This window comes from Ostrea edulis, chromosome 6 (assembly GCF_947568905.1).
Source record: "Ostrea edulis chromosome 6, xbOstEdul1.1, whole genome shotgun sequence".
NCBI classification, from domain to species: Eukaryota; Metazoa; Mollusca; class Bivalvia; order Ostreida; family Ostreidae; genus Ostrea; species Ostrea edulis.
The window spans coordinates 69,385,520-69,405,101 of record NC_079169.1 but is presented as its reverse complement, the minus strand read 5'-3'; the positions used below and the strand labels follow the sequence as shown (position 1 = coordinate 69,405,101).

General features: G+C 34.6%; 1 protein-coding gene across 1 annotated transcript; it reads right to left on the bottom strand.

The window, feature by feature from the left end:
- Nucleotides 1–475: 475 nt before the first annotated feature.
- LOC125648477 (peroxidase-like protein) lies at nt 476–19,281 on the bottom strand. Its single transcript, XM_048875582.2, has 12 exons — nt 19,044–19,281; nt 13,658–13,823; nt 12,206–12,426; nt 10,905–11,093; nt 10,416–10,467; nt 7,624–7,751; nt 6,925–7,020; nt 4,352–4,450; nt 2,431–3,160; nt 1,977–2,155; nt 1,675–1,792; nt 476–889 (listed from the first exon to the last, which is right to left on the bottom strand). Exons 1-12 carry the CDS (start codon nt 19,258–19,260, stop codon nt 634–636), a joined length of 2,451 nt encoding a protein of 816 aa, XP_048731539.2. The 5' UTR covers nt 19,261–19,281; the 3' UTR covers nt 476–633.
- Between the last annotated feature and the right edge of the window lie 301 nt (nt 19,282–19,582).

Genomic DNA, 19,582 nt, shown 5'->3' with positions numbered 1-19,582 from the left:
ACGATCTAGTTCGTCAATACAACCTCGCATTGGGTCAAATGCTGTCTGACGTGTTTCATACCGATTGTTAAGCCGTTCTTTGCACACTGATTTTGACTGCGGATAACTCCGTTTACCTGATCAGGATATAGGGCTCACGGCGGGTGTGACCGGTCAACAGGGGATGCTTACTCCTCCTAGGCACCTGATCCCACCTCTGGTGTGTCCAGGGGTCCGTGTTTGCCCAACTACATGTATCTATTTTGTATTGCTTGTAGGAGTTATGAGATTGATCGCTGTTCGTTATCTTCACCTTGCATTAGTGGATTGAAATATTGATTGATTGGTTGAAAATATTGAGTGAACTATTGATTGATTGACCAAAACATGCATGGACTATTGATGCTACAGCATAACTATCCAAAATTCGTTGTATATCATGCATTTCATTATTTGATATACGTACTGAGGTTTTGTATTGATATGAACATTGTCGTTGAATTGGAATTATGATTTTAATAAGTAAAGCCATGACAAAGACTGCCAATACGTGTTATCGTTCTGTTCTATTGAAATAACATGCTTTAATAAAATGACTTTTTTTTTATCTATCCGAATCTTCAATTCTGTACAAAGTACTATTTCAATCGAGTACTAGTATGAAGTCTTTCTCCTTCCTGTCCAAAGAAATCTCTCTGCATTCATGGGAGGCAGAAAATGATCCCTGTCAGATCTCGGATCTTCCAGTTGCATTATTCCGCGCATGCTTGGATTCAATGGACTAGGTCTCAATGCAAATGGATCTCGACGTCGACGACCGCCTAATCGTAAAAGCTTTTCTGCAAATGGTGTGATGTCGAACCCGAGCGGACTGTCTTGCAAGAGTAAATGACAAGATACTGGAGCATTGCTGTAAACAGAAGAAAGAGGTCATAATTTTCCGATTTAGAGAAATTCGATATGGATGAAAAGTGGAGGATATGTGCAACAGTATTTTGAAATTGAAAACTTTCAAATTTACTTTATTTAGTCGAAAAGTTGATTTTAGTAGAAAGCAATAAAAAAAAAAGATTAAAACCCCAGTTGAATTCGAACCCGCGATCTACAGTTCAGCAGTCGATGTATTAAGTGTCAACTTACTGAGTTATTCAGCTAGGCAATGGTATTTGTAATGAATAGACAAATATTGCTGATATCTATATCTAATTCATGTTTTAAAAGGAAGTCAGCCATTAAGGTTATGTAGAGTACCTCCTTAAGATTGAAATGCTTTGACATAGACTGAAAACATTACCAATTGAAAAAATCTAAATGTTACGGTAAGTATGGTATCAATATAATGAACCATATTCAACTGAAGTCAAAATCTGTTGTATGGCGCGCTAAAAACTGCAGTGGTCAAACAGTCCAAAATGAAAACAGTGGACAATTATACCGTTATGTTATTACAATTTTGAGCTTCAGCTTTACAAGTACAGATGATTCACCTAGAGGAATTAGTATTCTTCCTGTAAAACAGTTTTAAAGCAATTTTGCAGATCTTTCGAATTTGCTACAATGCTTTTCGAAAAGATTCAATCATAAAAATAAGTTTCCTGCGCAACAAAGTTGATTTTAAAATAGAGTTACTGAAATCAACTCTAATTCCAACGAGAGAGAGAGAGAGAGAGAGAGAGAGAGAGAGAGAGAGCTCACCCTGGGATATTAGGTCGTAACATCAAATTGGGTTGGAAAGAGTGCCTTACTCCTATATTCTTCACAACTGAACACAGGATCTTGGAGTATGTTGTTTGCTTTATCTGTGCTAATTCAGCTAAAAAGGCAAGTTAAAAGTACTTTAATCTGGGTGACAAAATCTGATGACCTCATTATTTTATCACATGATGTATATATGTAAAACTAATGTAGTAGGCTAGGAACTTTCTTGGTTGACAGAATTTACAACCTAGATATTATTCTTAATCTAACTTTGAATTTAATTTTGTTGGTGAATTTACCAGAGGTGAATGCCGCCACTGGATTTTCTGGGAAGGTTCGTTCGTACCAGAAACGGTCACCGTGTTTATAGAGACTGAACTGGTGAGCGATGATACACTGGAATGTTGGTCCTAGGATGCTCCCTGGATGAGGAGTCTCAGACATACCGCCAGCAAAGAGATCAATGTCATCCACGTGCCTGTCAAAGGACAACGATTTCAATTCAATGTAACATTTTTCAATTTATTACTGACTTGATTTATACTGTATATCGTATCTAAACTTCAATTCTCTTTCAAAAACATATGTCAAAAGACAAAAACAGCAATTCTTTTATCGAGTTCAGGGTTCAATTCTTACTGATCTAATTTTTACTGTTTGTAACATAGTAACATCAATTCTTTTAAAAATAAACTTTTAAATAAAATGATCAGGTCATATGTTTAAAACGATTCGCTGATCCGAGAAGCTGACCTATATGTTCGCTGAAGTGCAGCGACTACTTCTGGAGAATGAAACTCTAGTCCACCCTTGACAGCTGCAAAGAATTTAGCTCTGTAGAATCCACAAAATTGTCTGTAAGCATTGTAGGAGGGAATACCGTGATCTCGACCTCTCTGAATGTTCAATGCTCCCAAATCGAAAGATAATGTTTCCGATCTGTGCGTTCCATTCATTGGCGGGGATTCGAACAATCTGTTTCTGATTCCATCAACCAAGAATCTGTCTGACCTAGATTTCGGCTCTCTTGACATCCACCGAGCCATGAATTCATACCCATTATTAAACATAAGGTCGGGACGCTCAAAGTGCTGGTTCACCGGAAATTCTTGGTCATTTCCAAATCCTCTATCATGGCCGATAGAATTTCTGACGAAGCTATGACCCATACGATAAGCTGCCACGCCAAATGCATTAATTGTCCTTGGGTCGATTGAGCGGTTGTAAATTTCAGCATGTCCTACTGGAGTTGATCGTAGACTGAATTTATTCATATGTTTATCGTCAAGTACACCGGGTAAAAATTCGTTGTATGTAACATGTTGAAGCTGTGCTATCACTATTCTTTTCGCTTCCTGGAAAAGAGTTTCATCGTCCGTAATGCCTGTGGCGTGCCTCAGTGCGTCAGCAATTAAATTGTGGCGTCTTAGCCACGTGATGTGCATAACGGTTAATGTCGGTGTTTCGCTAGGTCTGTTATCTCCTATTAACAAAAGCATTTTTCGAAGATTAAATCTAAAGCAATCAAGAGATCCATGGCAGAAATAATGACTAATGGCTGGAATGCAAGGTAAAGATAACGAACAGTGATCAATCTCATAACTCCTACAAGCAATATAAAATAGATAGTTGGGCAAACACGGACCCCTGGACACACCAGAGGTGGGATCAGGTGCCTAGGATTGCTCTATTCTGAGAAAGATATCTATGTTGTACTTGACAAGTGTACAATGTACGTATCGTACTTCAACCGGTCAATGATCGAAGGTGAAGGACAGCTTACAGTTTAAACTTATTCAAACGTAAAGATGAATATTCGTGTTTCTATTTAGTAAAGACCACCTTACAAATCCATTCAAACGATGTTGAACCTTCAAACCCTGAAATCAAATTAGTATCGATATTTTGTCTAAACTGTATATTCATAAGATTGTCGGGATTAGCCTATTTGAATTCAGCAAATCACTTTTGGAAATGGATTGATGTATTTGCCTGGTGTAAAAGTTAATTTAACGAACAGTGATCGAACTAATAATTCATGTGAAGAATAATGTTTTAGATAAGGTTCAACACGGACCCCCAGAAAGTGGTATCAGATGTCTAGGAGAAGTAAGCACTCCCTGTTGTACCATTCACATCCGCCGTTAGCCTTATATTTTGATTAGCTGAACAGTAATCCTTAGTCAAAACTTATATCTAAAGAACGACCTAACAATTGGTATGAAGCACGTCAGACAGCAGTTTGACCCAATGACAGATTATATTTGTAGATTATATCGTTATAACGAATATAGAATTTGCAAAATGCTTATTTTAAACGAGATTTTTGAAACAATATAACATCAAATTAGTCCGTAGCCTACATCGATTTAAAAACTGATCATATACAGAACAAGCTCTTATGTATCAAATCAGTTGAGAGCCAAAATTGATGAAATATTGCTACATAAAGTTGAGCTGTCAGTTGTAAATGATAACATATTAAATATGACACATGTGTAATACAGTCAACAAAGATGATTTGTTTAAATTCTTTTCAATTCGACGAGTCATTCATATACAATGACATTGTATACGTTAAAAACTGATACCATCCAGCAATTTCGTAAACGTTTATGTGATAGACATTTGAATAGAACAAACAAAATTGATTTCAAAGATGTGCTAAACATACCTGCGATGAAACAGTGATAGTTGGTCATGACTTCCGCTGGGCATCCATTTGGATGCGGTGGAAGCAGATTTTGAGAGTCTTCTTTAAGCTTCCCTTGATCTAAATATGACAAAATAATCAATTAATATTTTTACAACACTTCTAACTACAAAAATGAAGACAATGTAAGCCATAATGATTCCAACTTTCCGTTTTACCAGAATGGGTACATTTATGTATATGATAAGATTCATTGATTTAAAAATAAATCCATATATTTTAGTATCAAGCAAAAATTGAGTTGTACTTTTAATGAACTCTAGAATGGTTATTTCCGGAAATTCTTTCATGTACTGGCTTTGTTGTTAGAATACTTCCTTTTTGAAAAAGAGATAATCGCGTCACCACGGAAAAGTTGACTAGAAAAACAACAACAAGGGAATGGAGATATTCAGTAAATGTCAAAGTCATGAACAAATCTTTGAAAAGGTTGAACAGCTCCATTGTTGTTAAAGAGGTGGAGGAGGATACATTAAATATCAAGATATAAATTCCAATGATGAATTACTCTTTGAAAGCGATGGTGTTCATTCGTCTAGAGCAGGATACGAATTTATTTTTAATGCAATTTGTGCAGTAATTGAACAATTTAACATAGTTCCACCCTCCTGTGACACCATAAAATTTCCCAAAGTCAATGATTTCATAAGATTTATGCATGACAGCAACATGGATTTTGTTGGAGTCTTTTTCAAGTTATTGTAAAAAGTCTTGTTAACCATAAGATATTTCAAAAGTCTATGTTATATTTCAATCATCAATTATATGCTTCAAAATATTGATTCCAAGGATAATAACTCTGTTTTCGTTAAATTATTTATCATGTCCATTATGTGATAGATTTCCTTTATTTTTCACAAACATTTTGTATATTTTAAAAGAAACAGTTTCATGAATTGTTATGAATGAAAGGCGAAGATAACGAACAGTGATCAATCTCATAACTCCTATAAGTAATACAAAATAGACAGCTGGGCAAACACGGATCCTGGACATACCAGGGGTGGGATCAGGTGCCTAGGAGGAGTAAGCATCCCCTATCTTCCGGTGACACCCGCCGTGAGCCCCATATCCTGAATAATATTATATCGTTTTAACCAGTTTTTTGTGAAAATATGATAATGCTGTTTAAGGGAAATTGCAATTTTCTGACGGACAACATGTATATATGTGTTAATTGATAAAAGATTTATTAATACCGCAACATACTTATTTTATCATTTGTATTTGATTCTAAGATATATTATTTGAAGAATCAACAATCAAATCTAAGATAGAACTTATAATTCTAGAGGGATGGATTACCTTAAGACAATTGGGATAGATGTGCATCCAAATCTTCATTAGTCATAAAAATTATTTAAATGATATGTGGCATTGGCTAGGCTGGAGGAACTAACCGCTTCCCCCACATGGTGGAGGTGGTTTCAATGTACACATATGGAGCATGTGTTCATTTTCGTTTTGTGGAAGAATGCGCATGTTGTTCCTGTTTTTGTACACTAAATCTGTCAATTTGACATTATTTGATATTCAATTTGAAGTGTACCTGAAAGAGTGAATTTGCACATATGGATATTTGATTCATTTATATTTCAAGCAATTATGTGTTATCGACCTTTATCATTTGGTATCAATGCACAAATAATATTTCCAATGTAAAATTATTGTTGTAATTAACAATCAGCTAATTTACATAAATTTTACTCATTGTCTAAAAGCCAAGACCAAGAAATGCCTTGGAGATGTTTACATTAATCACTAATTAATAAAAGGTTATTAATTCAACTGGTGTCTTATTCAATTTGTCAGAGGAATAAGGTATATACAATATGACATGGCAAGGAGAGTAGCTTCTATGTCTGAACATCCTCAGGTCTACAATAATTGGATTTACGTGATCTACTGTAAATGCATTTACTATTTTGATAACTATACATTTGTATGTACATGCATATGGGATCTGGGTTTTTTTAGTCTTTAGTGTGTCCGCGCATCTGCCTTATTGGATATTAACATGAACCTTTCGGCCCCGAGGATTTTCGGCGTGAGCTAAAACAAATCCCCACTTCCTCCCCTTCAGTCACTATATCACTGAGTTGAATAATAACGGGCATTTTGAACTTTGTTTCCACTGCTTTGGTTGTGGGATATTTTGGTATCACAGTTTTGTTATTGTACTTAGCATGTTTAAGTTCATTTGGCATAAATGTGCATTATACATAGATAATTTGTTTTCATAGCTACTAGTAAAAGCAAAACAAAGCTGCAATTCAGTCAACATTATTTGTATTTCAGAAAGGCGTAGATAACGAAAAGTGATAAATCTCTAAACTCCTATAGGCAATACAAAATAGAGAGTTTGGCAAACACGGACTCCTGGATATATCAGAGGTGGGATCAGGTGCCTAGAAGGAACACATAATTTCATTTATGCTGGTTGAACATGAAATATAAAGTATGCAAGTTTTATTCTTTTGTAAATGTGATAAAAGTGTATTCTTTTACGTTCATGCAGACACTGTACTGCTTACCAAGTAACCTCAAGTCCCTCTCAAGAATGGAATCAGAACCGTAGATCGCAGAGCCGTCTACAAAGGACGTTCTCTGGTTTATTTGTTGCCGGACACCTAAAGAAGAAAAGCACAAACATTAAGATGGTTGACAGTCATTTGTATGCGGACACATACATAATAGCCATAAATATTCACGTTACAGTTCACTAAGGAATCACACAATATTGGTCAATATACTTCATATATCATGAAAGAAGCAGTAAATAATTGTTTTGTGTTTCATTGTACTGCAAGCTCGCACCATGGAAATAATTATGACTTTTTATATACCAATTTCGCAAAATATTTGAAAATTTCCCATGCTTTGTATACAAATTGTATTCATTGTATTTCAAATAGCAAAATGTATATGATACAATATTGTGCATTTCTCATGCGCTAGGACCATATTATACACCATCGCTGAATCTGTGATACTAGAGCAGATGAGAATGAACTATTTTGAAAAAAAACAATTACAGGAAACCTTTTGATCATTGAATCACAGTCATTTGCATGATTCTTACATGCACTGCAAATTAAAAACAAAAAGCTTGGGAACTTGTTACACTGTTACATTCTACCCCCCCCCCCCAGTTCTTACAATTGATACAATGTCATAAAATGTGCTAAGCTATTCAGAAGGAAAATATCACAAGCAATGTCAATATTCCCTACCATTTTCACATTTTAAAGGTGGTGCACCTGTACGACGTACGATGTTCATGCAGTTCTGACCCGGTGGAAAGAATGGATCCGGCTGTTCCACGTAAATCTCGAAACAAGCATCTGGTTTTATCTGCTCACTATATCAGAAGGAAGGAATATTTACTGTAAAGTGACTAAGTTTTGAAAGTTTCTGTTCATAGTGGTATTTGTGAGTTTGATCAATGTTCGTTATCTTATCGTTTTATAATACTGATCATTAACACCGTAGAGAGCCCTCCCCATTTTTTCACGTCTAGGAACCCTACGGAAAGAGCAGTTTTTTTCAGTTCATGTAAATTTGACCCGCACAAAATTGATATTATAGTATTGACAAATTCTGTACATTCATAGACAAAGTGATAGGACAGGTTTTTGTGAACCCTTTATGTCAATTACGAATTTAAACAGAGATACATGTAGTTTTCCACAAAGATATTATTTTTGGATCGATTAAAATCCAGAATTAGCTTCAATTTTCTATCCAACTTAGTCTGTATCCGTGTTTGATAGCGTTATGTTGTGTACAAAGTCCAAACGTACTTTCTGTCAAAGCATAGAATGTTTCTGTAATGTCACTAACAAGTTAAGATTTGACGTTGGTATGTTCTTCGAGAGTTCACGTTTAATTTGGGTCGACATGTATTCTATAGCATTGAATTACATGTATATAGGTGAAAGATCTACCACCAAGTGACAGAGTTTGAAAACGAAATTGCAGTTTCAGAAGGAAGTGTATTTTAAAAAATAAATCCGAAAATGATCGAACAGGTTATATGGAAAATACAATCCAAACTTCAAAGTTCAAGATTCGACTCAAATTCATTCTGAAGTATTTTTATGGTCCATGGTATCAATATTCTAAAAGGACATCACACACAGAGAGATACGGGAAGTAGATATTTAGTTATGTTGTGACTGCATGAACATGTGAAGATAGCGAACAGTCATCCATCGTATAAATCATATAAAGAATACAAAATCAAGAGAAGTACAAACAATGACTTCAAGATACACCAGAGGTCGGGTCAGATACGTAAGAGGAGTAAACATCCCCTATTGACCGGTCAACCCCGCCCTGATTATTGTATGCATCATTCTGCACAACCTCATATCATGCAATAGCTTAAAAAGTACATCTCACTTATAAAAGACAAGCGCATAAGAGTAAAGAAAGTCTTGATATTCCGACAAAAACGACAGTGACTACTATAATCCGGACAGTCATTTCAGAGCATTTATGAAATCCGGATTTCATCATGGTAAATTACATCAATGCATGTTGTAACAAGAGGCCCATGGGCCACATCGCTCACCTGAGTCACCTTGGCCCATATCTGAAGACTTTCCATATATATTTGCATGCAAAACCTTAGTCCCTATTATGGCCCCAACTACCCCTGGAGGCCAAGATTTTTGCAAACTTGAATCTGCACTATGTCAGAAAGCTTTCATGTAAATGTCAACTTCTTTGGCCCAATGGTTCTTGAGAAGAATATTTTTAAAGCTTTTTCCTATATTTGTATGTAAAACTTTTACCCCCCTCCACTTGTGGCCCCATCCTACCCCCGGGGGCCATGATTTGAACAAACTTGAATCTGCACTATGTCAGAAAGTTTTCTTGTAAATATCAGCCTTTCTGGCTCAGTGGTTATTGAGAAGAAGATTTTAACTATATATTTGTATGTAAAATTTTGATCTCCCTTGTGGCCCCATCCTACCCCCGGGGACCATGATTTGAACAAACTTGAATCTACACTATGTCAGAAAGTTTTCATGTGAAAATCAGCTTTTCTGGCTCAGTGGTTCTTGAGAAGAAGATTTTTAAAGTTTTTCCTATATATTTGTATGTAAAACTTTGATCCCCCCTTTTGTGGCCCCATCCTACCCCCGGGGCCATGATTTGAACAAACTTGAATTTGCACTATGTCAGAAGGTTTTCATGTAAAAATCAGCTTTTCTGGCTCAGTGGTTCTTGAGAAGAAGATTTTTAAAGATTTTTCCTATATATTTGTATGTAAAACTTTGATCCCCTATTGTGGCCCAATCGAACACCTGGGGCCCATGATTTGGACAAACTTCAATCTGCATTATGTCAGGAAGCTTTCATGTAAATCTCAGCTTTTCTGGCTTAGTGGTTCTTGAGAAGAAGATTTTTAAAGTTTTTCCCTATATATTTGTGTGTAAAACTTTGATCCCCCTTGGGGCCCCATCCTATCCCCGGGAGCCATGGTTTGAACAATCTTAAATCTGCATTATGTCAGGAAGCTTTCAGGTTAATTTCAGCTCTTCTGGCCCAGTGGTTCTTGAGAAGAAGATTTTTAAGTGACCCCACCCTATTTTTGCATTTTTGTGATTATCTCCCCTTTGAAAGGGACATGGCCCTTCATTTGAACAAACTTGAAAGCCCTTCACCCATTGATGCTTTTGGCCATGTTTGGTTGAAATTGGCCCAGTGGTTCTGAAGAAGAAGTCGAAAATGTGAAAAGTTTACAGACAGACAGACGGACGGACGGACAGACAGACGGACGACGGACAAAATGTGATCAGAAAAGCTCACTTGAACCTTCGGTTCAGGTGAGCTAAAAACGATGACGAATAAGTAATCTTCACAGTGTATGGTCACTAATGATATATCGCAAAGAGCATCAGCCCTGTTATTGGTTGATGACATACTAGCATTACTATCCAGTGATTCGTTGATGATAATGGTGTGTTTTAACGTATACTATAACCAAAAGTAAAATATCAATGAAGAATCTTACCTTACGGGAAAACAGCAGTCTCCAATTGATATTGGATTTTCCATGGTTCCAGCTAAAATTCATAAATACTGAAGACGTCAGTGTTTGAAAATTACTCTACAGGTTATCTATGTAACGCACGATACATTCGATCAATGAAAGCTCTCCGCACCCATGTACAATAGAATAGTTCTAAGTAACTCAAAATTCGAAATATTTATCAAGAACATTTTAAAACAAAATTATTTGATTTTTTCGTTTTGTTTTGTAAAACCTTGCAGCTAATGGATAAAAGCTGTCATCATTTTTTAAAATCTTGGAGTCGTCTTCCCATTCATCTATAAAACAGGGGTCGATAACTCTATCTAATATGTTGGCTTTTACAGTGCAAGTCAAGTTGATCTTGCAATACTATTGACTTCTATTACATTCCAGTAATATTTCGAAACACTTTCTTCTTTCTTTTAGAATTAGATGATATAACGGTTGTTCATTTTGCAGAATATTTACCAGTTTCGGTGGGAGTGGAGATGATATCGTGGTCAATAAACTGTCCGTGATGAGTGAGATACGTCGAGAATGTGGAACTTACAGGTGTCATAGCCCGAAACGTGTGCTGGAGAATGTTGTTGCTGACTGTTCTAGCACTGGGGAGACGTTTAAAGGGGATTACAGAACGGACTCTAGGGCGGTCGATAACTGTAAGTAAACCCAAATCAATTTAGAGACGGGACTATGTTCAGCACAGCAATGACTGTAAATAATAGAAATGTGATGTTAAGAACGGATTACAGGCGCTTCTATGACAGCAATGAATTCAATTGCTATTTTCAAAACGGATCCTACAGGGATTCTACATGCTTTGATGACAGTAACGATTTCAAATGGTATTTCTAAAACGATTCTAGAGCCTTAGTTGACAGTGATGAATTCAAATGATTTACAACACGGAATGTAAGTGACATCGAAGATTGAAAATGAAGCATAAAATCATACATGTTGATGCTACAGTGGTTTTATCATTCTCTTTTAAAGCCAGTATTTCTCAAATCCTATGGTCGTTATAACGATCCAGTTTTCCAATACAACTTTTCATTGGATCAAATGCTGTCTGACGTGTTTCATACCAATTGCTAGGCCGTTCTTTACACCCTGATTTTGACTACGGATTACTCCATTTACCTAATTAAGATATAAGGCTCACGGCGGGTGTAACCGGTCGACAAGGGATGCTTACTCCTCCTAGGCACGTGATCCCACATTTGGTATATCTAGGGGGTCCATGTTTGCGCCCAGCTCTTATGTTTGTATTTCTTATAGCAGTTATGAAATTGATCACTGTTCGTTATCTCCACCAATAATAAATGTAGACTTCTTAGTTACATGTAAAGTGCAACTGTCTTTGATTATGAATACTCGAAAATAGATACATGTACACATACATTGTATATTCACAATTTTAATACTCTTAAATTCAGAAGATGTGTCCGTTGTATTGACGAGTACGAAATGATAATACTTACAATTGTCGTAAGCCGCCGGTAGGACGAGTACGAAATGATAATACTTACAGTTGTCGTAAGCCGCTGGTAGGACGAGTACGAAATGATAACACTTACAGTTGTCGTAAGCCGCCGGTAGGACGAGTACGAAATGATAATACTTACAGTTGTCGTAAGCCGCCGGTAGGACGAGTACGAAATGATAATACTTACAATTGTCGTAAGCCGCCGGTAGGACGAGTAGGAAATGACAACACTTACAGTTGTCGTAAGCCACCGGTAGGACGAGTACGAAATGATAACACTTACAGTTGTCGTAAGCCGCCGGTAGGACACGCTGCTGGGGAGTGAACGACGATCCAAGTAAAGGTTCATCCAAATTGTTACATTGTCCGTCTGTCCTTCGGTATGGATCCCAACGATCACACCGAGGGCTCTCAAAACAGTATTGACCAAATGCTCGTTGAAAACTGTCAGCAATTTCCGGACTTTGTGCTGCACTCTGGTAAGCTTGTTCGGTACCCCCAGTACTAAATCATATTTTTTCTCCATAAAATCTCATCTAAATCCTTTTTATATATTATCTATATCATGCAGGTATATTGTAGGAAGTTATAATATTACTGTTGAATTGCCATGGTTTATTATTGTTCATTGATTGCTTTAGTTCAAATATTGTTTTTCCTTGTTTAATATAAACATAAGGTCCAGCTTAAGACACACATAGATGATAAGGTTTAGTTATGATTCAGTCTTTTATTGTTATAATAACTGTCCTATGGTTTGAACTATTTTGTTCACGTCCAAGGATATATTTTCTTTCTTATTTGGTAACAAAATATAGTGCAGTGAATTCTGCACCGATTTGAATAAATTAACCAAACAAGGTATTCAATTATTTCTATTGAGTCAATTAATATTACTTTGTATATCATTTCTGTAGCGAGATAACATTTTTTATCGCATGAGTTGAGAAAAGATTTCTTTGTCAGGAATTCGAGTAATTTAATTGACTAATTCCTAACTGCTCAGTTTATAGATAGCTTTCACGAGCACATGAATTTCAGAACAAAAGAGAAACTTAGGTGGAAAAGATCATAGTCATTATAAAGAAACTATTTAATATTTGGAAAAATCACAATAACTTGACAACTGCAGAATCCTGACATCTAATTTTCTGACAATTCAATTCCCGACAACCTAAAATTATTATTATTACAACTGTAGTATTGATTAATTCCTAGATGTAGTTTCTCTTTCCCAGAGTTAATTCCCTGTACTGTACAATGCTATTTTTATTCTTTTGAAATCTTGAGCTATCTCCCACGACTCATAAGACCCTGTGAAAGATTATGATTTTATACGGGTTGTGGTTCCAAGATTACATTGTTTAATCATGGACCAACGTAGTTTTTGTGTATCCATATGAATTGTTTGACGTGAAGAAAATAAACATTGGATCTACAAAGGACTTGTGATTATGTGTGATGAGGATTATAAGAGGCAAGCCTTACAATATTGTAAGAAATGACTATTAAATATTAAGCTACCATTATGTACTACGATTTCCATCACATATCTGTACCCCATCTGTGCTGTACACATTAAGGGACCTGGCACCTTACAGAGAATTATTCAAGAGGGGGTTTCGCATGCATTACTCTTCTTTTTCATTGTTTCAAAACAAACTTATTCCTTAACACAAATTCTGCTTACCTTTATGACGTAAATAGTAAAAATTGCTTTGGAATGAATACAAACCTTTCGGCTATTCTCTTTGAAGTCATTGCTGCCCACGTTGATCGGTCACTGAGAAGGACATTGTTAGTTGGCGCATAACTCTGAGAAAATCTATATAGCGCCCGTGCTGCCCCTGATCCCCGACCACTTGTTCGCATCGATGCTATTCCACCACCAAAGACTCGATCTGAAAGTCGCAGATCAATGAAGAAAGATCATTGGTCTCTCATTACATCGTGTTAAAACAGTTGAAAACGGAGTTCATGAATCACTTCAGCAGAAAAGTTAAAGGGACATAGACACGATTTGAGCTGAAAATTTTCAAATTTTATTTTTCCAATTTTAGAATGCTTAACTAAGGTATTTCTAATGGTCAGCAAAAATTTGAATGCCAGCTGATGAGGTACATGGGAGATACAGAGCTCACAGTTCTTTGTTATTTTGACTGCGGATAACTCCGTTTACCTGATCAGGATATGGGGCTCACGGCGGGTGTGACCGGTCAACAGGGGATGCCTACTCCTTCTAGGCACCTGATTCCACCTCTGGTGTGTCCAGGGGTCCGTGTTTGCCCAACTATCTATTTTGTATTGCTTGTAGGAGTTATGAGATTGATCACTGTTCGTTATCTTCACCTTGCATGTAAGCAAGGCTCATGGCATGTTTTTGATTACATAGTTAAATATACTACTAAAAGTTTCGTTTAAAGCAGATTGTTTTCAATTTACATGTTAATTCTTAACACAATTAGATATTTTCTAGTGTTTGGCACATCTCATTTTGTTTTAAACATGCTATTTTCAATTCAGCAATCTATATGTAAACAAAAACACATCCTTACAAGTCAAGATTTTGTGATTACGTACTCTCCACAAAAAATTTGACAAAAACATGGCACGAGCCTTGTTTACATCACAAAGAATTGTGAGTGCTGTATCTCACTTGTAACTAAAAAAAAACTGATATTCAAATTTTGTTTGATTATTACAAATATTTTAGTTAAACATTGTAACCAATAAAAATGGAATAATAAAGTTTGAAACTTGTCAGCTCAATTCGTGTGCATACAACTTTAAAAACTTGCAATTTGCATAAACTTACTGAAACCATAATTACGGGGTGGGGTGATTCTGGCTGAAAGTTTTGCATAGGAATATGAAAGATGACGAAAACTAATAGTGTTTAATCTCATAACTCCTGTAAGCAATACAAAATAGACAGTTTGACAAACACTAACCCTTGGATATACCAGAGGTGAGGTCAGGTGCCTAGGAGGATTAAGTATCCCCTGTCGACCAGTTACGCCCTCCATGATCCCTATATCTTGATGAGGTAAACGTTATCCGTAGTCAAAATCAGTGTGCCAAGAACGGCCTAACAATCGATGTGAAACACGTCAGATAGCATTTGACCCAATGATAGGTTGTATTGGAAAACTAGATCGTTATAACGACCATATGATTTGTGAAATACTGACTTTAAACGATACTGTTGAAACCCCTGTAGCATCAACTTGTTTTCAGTAGGCTGCCTCAATTTAAAAACTGATCATACAGAGAACAACTCTTGCATATCGAACCAGTTGTGGATATAAACACCATATGCAGGTTATAAAAGAATATTGCTCCATCTATGGGAAGTTGATGATGTAGAAGCTGAAATCATCCCGTTGGTCATAAAGTTGAGTTGTCAGTTTGCCGTTAATATATATTTCAATAAAATATATAAGTATGAATTTCGAGCTCACATAGATTTAAAATTTATACTGTACCAATTTTGATGCGCGAGATGCACATTTCGACAAATAATATCTCTTCAGTGATACTCAAGCCGAAATTTTGGAAATTCGAAAAAACAATAAACTTGTAAGAGCTAAAAGGAAAACTAGAGTGCCACAAAATGGAGCCAAATTCGTCCAAGGATAAGAGCTAAGCATGAGGGAGATGATCCTTAATTTTGAAATGAATTTCTAAATTTTATCCCAGCAATTAAAGACCCAACTTTAAGTCAACACCCCCAAACTGTTAGCCGTCTGTCAATCAAACATTGAACAATAGATCTCAGGTGGAGTGACATCTGCAGAAACTGTGGTTTAGAGCTAAACCAGAGAGCTATTTTGATAACAATAACAGCCAGTACCTACAGGCATTCTTTAGATCTTGAGGAAGCCCTGTAATCTAATTGATGTCATCGCAGATATGATGTTGGACCACAATTTTTAACAATTACGTACATTAATAGTGTAAAAAGTGTAGTTTTAGCTAATCCTTCATAAACGATCACTTGTATTTCGTTCTGATTTGATGCATGTTATAAATATTTGATAAAACCGGCAAAGAAGATTCACAGACGTTTTGAAATAAAAAATATTTATATAAATTATAAAGATTTTTTGTTAAACATATTTAAATATGGGGAAAAATACAAATCTTTAAAAAAAATACATTAGACAAATATAATTTTAAAAGAAATTGAAATGAAATTACCAAATTTCAGAACGATCGCTATATATTTATATTTGAACCCAACCAAAGAAAAAAGTACCAATCCCGATCCAAATTTATAGAACTAACTAAAATAATCAAATTGTTGTTAAGGTAGGTCCCTAGTCCTGGACCTACTTGTGATTTCTCAAAAATTTGAGTTTAGATACTTAGATTGTTCATTTCAGGGTATGATAAAAACAAAAAAATGGGGGGTTGTCAGTATAATGAGTAAATTATGGTATTTTTATTACGTGTACCCCCATTTGTCAAACGGCAATATCAGAATTCATTGAAGAAGTCCTAGAATATGTCCATAAAATTTTGTTTGAGGTATGACGCTGCAATTTTTTTCCTCAAATATGAAATAAATATGTTTAACTAAATAATTAAAAGTGAAATTTTAACATAGTTTCATGTTTTTTAATAATGGTGGTACAAAATTGAACTCAATACAGGCCCTCGGCAGTCAAAAATACGGCACTGCAACACCACTAATATGAATATTTTAAAAATTTGACTTGTGATTTTTCATTCAAACTCACATATTATGTTCATATATGAATGCTTGTTAAAATACATTTAAAAAATCTGCCCTTTCTCAGCATAATATTTTCACAGCATCTCAATTTATATTTACATTTTTGGGCCAAAATAACCATTTTGAAGATGATTTTCACATAACAGAAGATAACAAATATATAACAAGATAACAAATATATAACAAATGCAGAATTGTTTTATTTAATTCCACAAGTGCATGATTGCATATCATGAATTTTTTTTAATTTACAGATAATTTTAACATGTAATACCCCGGCCTGTATATCAATTAAACAAATATGTACCTCTGGTTTTATGTGTGAATTAGATGACAAAAAATGGAAAGAAGATTGGATCCATAGTCTACTTAAATATAAGTGATGGAGTGTTATTGTATTCATTTTACTAAATTAAAAAACATCAAGGTAAATGTAAAAACAGTATAAATCCACCCAATAATAATAGTACGTGAACCAATACTGGAGTTCGATCCGGACATGACGTCACGCTACTAGACCCCTACTTTAATTGTATGCACATTTCATGAAGAAATTTATTTTTAAAATATCAATTCATTTAATCTGTAAACCATTTTACATGAAGGGAATGTACTTCTATTGATACAATCTCCACTATGATTACTTTTTTTTGAAAAATAATTCCGATCAGGTTTAGTTAAAGTTTGAAAAATCGCAATCCTTCTGAATATTGGTCATTTCATTTCAATTTCTTTTTCAAATACATTTGTCCTATATATCTTTTTTTTTCTAAAAGACATTTTAATTTAATATTTTATCTGTGGATATCAACAAATAACGTTTTCAATTTTAATTTCCATAAATATTTCTTATTTTAAAAATTAAAACGTCTATCTGAGTATTTTAGGCAAGTTATATTAAATATTCAAATCATGCATCAAATAACAGCAACATTTGGAATCTAAAATTTCTTATTTACATACAAAACACATATTTTATCTTTCTGGAAAAAATCACAAAAGATAGGGGATGCTTACTCCTCCTAATCACCTGATCCCATCTCTGGTATATCCAGGGGTCCGTGTTTGCCCAACTTTCTATTTTGTTTTGCTTATACTGTTATAGGAGTTATGAAATTGGTCACTGTTCGTTATCTTTGCTTTCGTATTCATATAAAATAATAGAGAGTTTGAATCACTCTTTCGATGGCGATACCATGCTTCATACGAAGTGTTTTAATGAGCCATTACATAATATTTTAGTGTTATGGGCCACTTTATGGCTATTATTGGAAAAGAATCTGGTGGCTACTTGAATTTGTTTATTTGTACTGATTTTAACATTTAACTCTAATTTTTAAGGATATATTCAAGAATTTGCATGTACAAAAGAAAGTAATTATATGTGGTTATGACGGTCCATCCAAATATTACAAAAGCGTTCAGAGATCGTACATATTACAAAAGCGTTCAGAGATCGCACATCTTACAAAAGCGTTCAGAGATCGCACAAGTCCGTTATGATCCTGAAATATGAACTTTACTTTTATTTATTAATATATAAATTTGATTTATCTTTATTATTGTTATTATTATTATTATTACTTTTATTTTATGTGTTGCAAAATGATGGATTGAAAAGATCCACAACAGGATACTTCCCATATATTTTAATATAGTGTCAGTCATAAGATATATCCTCAATAAAAAAAAGTTATGATATGCATAGTTCACCTAACAAACAATAAACAAGCGAGAAAGTCTTTTAGAATGGGCAATTATCAACTATATCTTTCGATTACGGAAGCGTATTAGTGCCACATTTTTACTTTTTATATTTTATATTATACACTTTAATCTGTAAAATTTACACTTTAATCTGTAAATTTTACACTTTAATCTGTAAAATTTACACTTTAATCTGTAAATTTTATACTTTAATCTGTAAATTTTATATTTTAATCTGTAAATTTTACACTTACGTAAATTGTACAGATTAAAGTGTAAATTGTACAGATTAAAGTGTAAATTGTACAGATTAAAGTGTAAAATTTACAGATTAAAGTGTAAATTTTACAGATTAAAGTGTAAAATTTACAAATTAAAGTGTGAATTTTACAGATTAAAGTATAAATTTTACAGATTAAAGTGTAACATTTACGGATTAAAGTGTAAAATTTACAGATTAAAGTGTGAATTTTACAGATTAAAGTGTAAATTTTACAGATTAAAGTGTAAATTTTACAGATTAAAGTATAAAATTTACAGATTAAATTGTAAATTTTACACATTAAAGTGTAAAATTTACAGATTAAAGTGTAAATTTGACAGATTAAAGTGTAAAATATGAAAAAAATAAAAAGTAAAAACGTGGCACTAATACGCTTCCGTATTCGATACTTACTTGCAGGAATTTGTCCCAAAGTAGGCGAAGGGCCGGTCCCTGCTGTACCCCCAAAATCAGCTAATGTCTGACCAAATCTGGCCATAGGTGAGCCTCCTCTGTCCGCCACACCCCTGAAGACACTGTTGACCGCTTCATTCACGATATCATTCATTCCCTGTGCAGCAGCTTGAGCTACCACACAAACAACTATCAAGACCCAATACCATTCTTCCATCCTTCTACTTCAGCTGTATCTAATTAAAACGATTAAAGTAAAGAGCTTTTAAATACGTGCTATTTAAAGATATAAGATATGCCTGCATCAATGTCAAATGGACGCTGTCAAACTAAAACATATCAATATCTATAAATCAGTAATAAATTTCATATCTACTTCTTTTTATTGTGACGCTATAATATCGTTCGATCGATGACATTCACAGGAAGTTGAATGAATATTTTTGGAAACCGCATGAATTACTTTTTTGCTATCATAAAGTTATATATTATGACGTGTCAATCATTGGAGCTTTGATTAACTTTTTTTTTTGAAACTG

What these genes read in the sequence shown, in the direction of transcription:
- LOC125648477 (XM_048875582.2), bottom strand. Translation starts at nt 19,260, where the DNA reads ATGGAAGAATGGTATTGGGTCTTGATAGTTGTTTGTGTGGTAGCTCAA. An exon ending in CTCCACTCCCACCGAAACTG is followed by an intron (nt 10,468 to 10,904) that starts GTAAATATTCTG and finishes TATGAATTTTAG; the next exon opens with CTGGAACCATGGAAAATCCA. An exon ending in ACCTTTAAAATGTGAAAATG is followed by an intron (nt 7,021 to 7,623) that starts GTAGGGAATATT and finishes TTTCTTCTTTAG; the next exon opens with GTGTCCGGCAACAAATAAAC.